The 6,237-nt window shown below is 39.9% G+C and overlaps 1 protein-coding gene across 1 annotated transcript in view; it reads left to right on the plus strand.

Moving 5' to 3' along the window:
• DCHS2 (dachsous cadherin-related 2) overlaps positions 1-6,237 on the plus strand; it is a 119,738-nt gene that overhangs the window by 30,783 nt on the left and 82,718 nt on the right. Inside the window, 1 exon segment of the mRNA XM_045295799.1 lies at positions 1,582-1,821. Within this exon segment, the coding sequence (XP_045151734.1) occupies positions 1,582-1,821 (240 nt within the window).

Here is a 6,237-nt window from a genome sequence, read left to right on the forward strand (position 1 = left end):
GGAGTGGCTGGTCCTTTCGAGCCACTCCGCTTGCAGATTGCAGTCGAACTCCTAACCACTCTGCCACCAAGTTAGTATCCTAGATATTTTCAAAGGAAGATGGGTGTGGATTGATAGCTATATAATTGTGATATAGTGGTCTCAGTATATAATGGAATTATAAAAATGTCCTGGAGGAGGTTCCTGACTTCTTCTTCCCTCACAGTCCAAGACCACTTCCTGGGAGGTACAGGTCAGACATCCCTCCATCCGCCAACCATGTTTATTTTTAGCATTTTATCAGGGGCTCGTACAACCCTTATCACAATCCATGCATGCATCAATTGTGCCAAGCATATTTGTACATATGTTGCCATCGTCATTCTCAAAACACCTGCTTTCTACTTGAGCCCTTGGTATCAGCTCCCCCCCCCACTCCCTGCTCCCCCGATAACTTATAAATTATTATTATTTTATCATATCTTACAACCATTTTGTTATCAATTCAGAAACCAACCGTCATTCTCAATATTTTCTACTGCTGGCCTTGAGAATGCATTGCAATGGCCACAATTATGGTGTTTCTTAGAGAAAATAACAGGCTGCCATGAAGGAGTAAAAATGCTCAGGATATAAGCTCCTCTTCCCAGCCACACCTGCAAGCACGCTGCTCTCTGGCCCTGCACCCCTCAGCCATGAGGCTCCTTTGCCTCTGCCCTGCAGGAGCAATTGTACAAAGCGTTTGCATAGCTGCTGATGAATGCCTAAAGGGCATGCCACTCCACCAGAAGCCTCACCTAAAGGCATTCACCCAAACCTAATTCCCCCAATTAAGTGCCCCACAGAGGCACCCCACTCGGCAAACCACACTCTTTTTCAAAGGCACTTGTCTTTACTCCCTTTGTGGGGCAGGACGCCTGCCACTTTGTTTCCTTCTCTTGCTCTTAGTTCTGCTGCTGCCACTCCTCTGCCAGTGTCACAGCTCTGTGTCCCTGGGATTGAAGAGGTTCAGCTTAGAGGGACCTTTGGGACCAAAAGACACCCTCTGCTCCTGGCTCTTCTTCCTTAATGGTAGCACTATACCCCTGTTCTTGCTCCTTAGACTGCTCACATTCTACCCGACAGGCTGGCAAAATTGACCCATCCCCATATTAGATCTCCAAGTTTTTTTTCATAATCACAGTGAACCTTGTTAACAATCACTTATATGCCAATCCATATCAGCATCTTCCCCCATGTTTTCTTACCCAGACTCACCAGAGAAAGGGAGTATACATCCAATCTGCATGTCCCCACCCAGTTCTTTGGGAAGATTCTAAAGACGCTGGCTAGAAGAGCCACATGAAGTAAATCCTTCTAAGCAGATGTGCAGATTCTTCTTGATTTATCCCTTATCACTAAAATTTAAATTGGAATGACTTCTCTGAATTATATATTTTTTCTTTCAGAAAACATATCAATGTAAAGTTGTCTTAAACAGGTTTATTCGTTGATACTTAAAGCTACTTCATTTTTATCAGGTTGGATATGTAAAACCTAGAGTGTGCACGATTTCACTAAACACTATTTACTCTGTCCTCTCTCTCTTCTCATATAAAACAGGTCTACTCACTTCAGCTCGCCCTTTGGATCATGAAATCAAAACGCAGTATCTTCTCACCATTGGGGCACAGGATGATGGAGTGCCCGCACTTTCGTCCTCCCAGACCTTGACGATTACTGTTCTTGATGTAAATGATGAAACACCAGTATTTACACAGCCCCTGTATAACGCTTCAGTTAAAGAAAATAAAAATCCAGGAGAGTTGGTCATGAGGGTGGAAGCTACGGATAGAGATTCAGGTAATTAACAAATATGGATACGATGTTGTTCATGTTCAAAACCCAAACCCAAACCACCACCACACCAACAAAAACAAACAAGAAACGCACTCCAAGATTACAAATGATATCATTTGAACCAGTTATGACTCAAGAAACTGAGAGTAGCTGCAGGTTAGCTCAAATTTCTTGTACCTCTTTCATTCATGTGCATGTAAAACATCTGCAGAGGCCAAGATAATGTGTGCTCTTTTATCACTTGATTGCACTGGCCTTTATTATGATTTATAGCAGAGTTAGACCTAATTGTCATGCAATTTCTTCATCTGATCTTGATAATGAACAGGAGTAAAGATTAATCATTACGTTTTTTTCCAGAGTAGACTATTTAGATGCTCTGATTCAAAAAAGACACCTGGTCTTGGTTTCCTGTGTAAGTCGCCCAGTGCAAGAGCTTGGATGCTGGCATCAGACTGACTCATGGTGCCACCACTTGCTCTCTGTGTAACCCTAAACAAGCCGCTGAACCTCTCTGTGCCTGTTGGCTCATCTGTGAAACGGGGGTGTCGGCCATGCTTACTTTTCAGTTCTGCTATATGGTTGAAATGAATAATATGAAAACCTTCGCCCAGGGGCTGGAAAACGAAGTGTTCAATAAATGGTCATTTATACCACTACCCTTTGTACTATTAAGAATAGAGATTACTGTGTCCAGGCAGATGGTTTTGAAGTGAATCCTTACGGAGGCGAAGAGTATTTTTGACTTGCTTTTCAACATGTCTATAGCTTTTCTGACATTTACATTTTGATTGCTTTAATAGTCTGGTTTTAGACAAAATAATGACAAGTATTGCAGCGAGGTCTCTGTCCGTGGGGGCAGTGGTGGTTCCAGGATCAAATTCTTCCTTTCCAGGCAGGGGACCTGGGTTTTATTTCCAGCCAATGTTCCTCGCTCAACCACCACCTCTCACTGGAGGTTTGCCTATTGCTGTGACACTGAATTGGTTTCAGCAGAGCTCCCAGACTAAGATAGACTAGGAAGAAAGGCCTAGTGAGCTAATTCTCAGTGAAAGTCAGTCAACAAACACCCTGTAGATCACAAAAAAGTTGGATTCTGTTTTGCCAATATTAGATTGGGGCCATCTGGACAGGAGTCAACAACCTAAACAATGTATCATTAATATCACATGTTAACTTTCCCCATATTCATTAACACTGATGATTTAATAAACCAGAATGTACAATTCACATTTGTATATAGCAAGTAGATTACATGTCGTTTTATTTTTGCAAGAATAATAAGAGACGTTTCTGTGAAAATAAGCATGAATCATAACAAGTTACCCTTAGCATTTTAAAGCAGAGGGTGAAAGACACATTTAGTTGGCATGCCTTGCCCTTTGGGAAACAATCTTTTAATGAAATGAATTTTGCATGAATTTGTGTGTTGCTATGACCATTTTCGAGGGTAACTTCATTTTCTCTCTTTGGCCAGAGTGGGGCAGTGTGATCACAGAGCTTTCCTTAGTGCGCTCCAAACTCAGGACTAGAGCTTTCTAATGAGTGTCCCAATTGGTGCTTCAGTAATTTATTTAGCACATTTCTTTATGCAGTCTCACTTTGTAGAGTAATAGAAACATACATATGCTTGTGTTTCACCATAGTATAAATTCAGGAAAGTTCTCTTAGAGTGTTTGTTTACTGTTGTAAACCGAACCACACGGGAGTTCTGAGCAACACAAAAACGACTTCTCAAAGTTTACAAGCATGTGCTTTACCTACCACTGAGGTGGTGTGATTTAGCAATCATTGGCATATGTGTCGCACTGCCATTCATAAACTGGGCATACTTAATATTATTAATTTTCCCTGCTGTAGTGGGTTCAACTGAAATAATTTTAAAAATATTTTCAGAGAAGGAAAGAATTTCTCTATTTTTTTCATAGATTACCTGAAGATGATCATTATAAATACCTTCTGCTATTTCTTTCAAATTTCCTGGTATTGCATTTTGTTTTTTTAGAATGCATGGTCTGTAACCTGTTACTTATAATTGAATTAAAAATCCGTTGACTTAGAAATGATCATGCTGCCTGAGAATTTAGATACAAAACTTTATTTTCCAGTTTTGCATTTATATGAGTGTTAAAATAACGTATTAGTCTTTTCATGAAACATATGTTCTGAAGATAACTTTGATTTACTGCAAATACTAATGCTTCTAATGAGGACAGATTCTTTAAGCAAGTGTTCATGCAAATGCATGTAAATTTTTATGGATATGTGTTTTGAATACATTTTCCGTCAATCTTTTTACTTTTTCCTTTCTGCTCGTTGGGTTAGAATGATGAAAAAGGATTATGCATGAGAATTAAATGATGTATCAAGATTTTAACATAACTGGCATCAACTTGGAATTCATGAATGGTTTACTTTATAATATGTATTTTAAAAAATACTACAATATTACTTAATACTAGGAAACTCAACATATGTTTTGTAGCATCATACAATGCAATTCTTCTTCCTCTTCTTTTTTCAGTGAAGGCCTGCCGTGTGGTTTGGCGTGCACACCCGTGGGGGTTGGAGCACTGAATGTTTATGGTGTATGACTCATATGAATGCTAACAGGAATTTCTTCTCTTAAAAAGGGAAAAACAACTAGTATGCTTGAACTAAGTTATTAAAACTATTACAGGGTTTGGTGCTATCACACAGAGGTTTATTATTTGAGAGAAAATTCTATCCCTCCAATGTCTCTTCCCCAGTGCCTGGAGGATAGATTGCCCCACCAGAGAAGAATCATTCTGACTAATATTTTTTTACAAGGTTGGGGAAGATAGAACAATCCAGAAGTGCATTACTGCAGCAAGGATGTGGAGGCCACATTTGACCTCCTCCAATCCCAAGCCTGATTGCCACAAGGCAGAGGTCAGACATCCTTCCACCTTCCGTCTTTCTTAACCCTTTTCTCACTCTAACGATTCTTCCATGACACTCTGCTTCTGAGCCTATGTCCAATAAATCATTGCAATGGTCACATGGCACTCATAGAGGATGCTCACAATTACAGAGTTTATTTGGGAAGTCAACAGGTTACAATTTATATGAGAAATGCTCTGGATATAGTTGTCCAGTCAGGGTAGTTTCTTCTCTGCCGTGCTGGAAGACCAGACTCTCTGGCCCTCAGCTACTTGGCTTGGCATCCGAATTATGTGATGTGACTCTCTCTAGCTTTGCTCTCCATCCTCAATTCCAATGGCTCTCACACTGTTTCCTCGAGGGCAGAGGGCTGCAAGATTTTCTGTACATGACTCACACTCAACTAACTCACTGTCATCCACTATGACGTTGGCTCATAGTGACCCTGTAGGACCCTATAAGTAGAACTGCTCCTGTGGGTTTCCACGACTTAAACTTTTTAAGCAGAGCAGCTGGTGATTTTGAACTCCCAACCTTGCAGTTAGCAGCCCAACTTTTAACCACTGTGCCACCATGGCTAGAGAGTACGTAATTTAGGCTTTGTGGGACATATGCTCTCTGCTGCTCAGCCCTGACAGTAGTCATAGATAATCATAAAGAAATAAGCATGGTTTTATTTCAGTAAAACTTTATTTGCAAAAATAGGTAGAGGGCCATATTTGGCCAGTGGATTCTAGCTCGCAGTCCCTGGTCTAACACATGTGTCTAATTAAGATATCTAAAGTATTTCCTTATTTCTACTCATTAGGTCAGATTATCATGATACCATAAAAGAACTGAGTCAGTGTGATGCTATATTTGGATGCCAACATGACCAACATCTCTGCCCAGTAGATTATGGCAAACAGAGGATGAGTTTACATAAATAAATGCTTTCTTATACATGAGCATAGTGTTGCTTCTCAAAAGATTGTCCCTGGGACCAGTAGAATCATCTTTTATAGCCTACAGAGGACAATGACCATAAAGACTTTCAATTAAACTGGTGTCTCTCTATCGAAAAGCTCTCTCTGTGTCTTAGGAAGGGAGTGTCCTCTGAACTTTTAGGAAATGTAATGAGGGGAAGGTGGCAGGCATGTCATATACAAAGGTAAGTAAAAATATATAGCTAGCAGGAGTCCAGTTCATGCATGCACCAGCTTATTCTGAACAGAATGTATATAAACATGTGCTTGTAATCAGTGGCTGACTGCCGGCAAGTTCTGTGAGTGATAACTCTCTTTTTCCCCCTGTGTTAGACAGGGTTCTCTAGAGAGATAAAACCAAATTCCTGATAATATAATATATTTATTTATAAGGATAATTAGATATATAACAAGAAATGAACTGTTAAATCATATACAGATAAATATACAATACAAGAAATAAAGAGTTAAATTAGAAAGCACTATAAATGGCTTAGTGCAACTCATGTCTGTGAGAGAAAGTTGAGAGACTAGCAGTCCTTCAAGTCTC

This window comes from Echinops telfairi, unplaced genomic scaffold, assembly GCF_000313985.2.
Source record: "Echinops telfairi isolate 266 unplaced genomic scaffold, ASM31398v2 ScPeMD7_5868;HRSCAF=6743_1, whole genome shotgun sequence".
Taxonomy (NCBI): domain Eukaryota; kingdom Metazoa; phylum Chordata; class Mammalia; order Afrosoricida; family Tenrecidae; genus Echinops; species Echinops telfairi.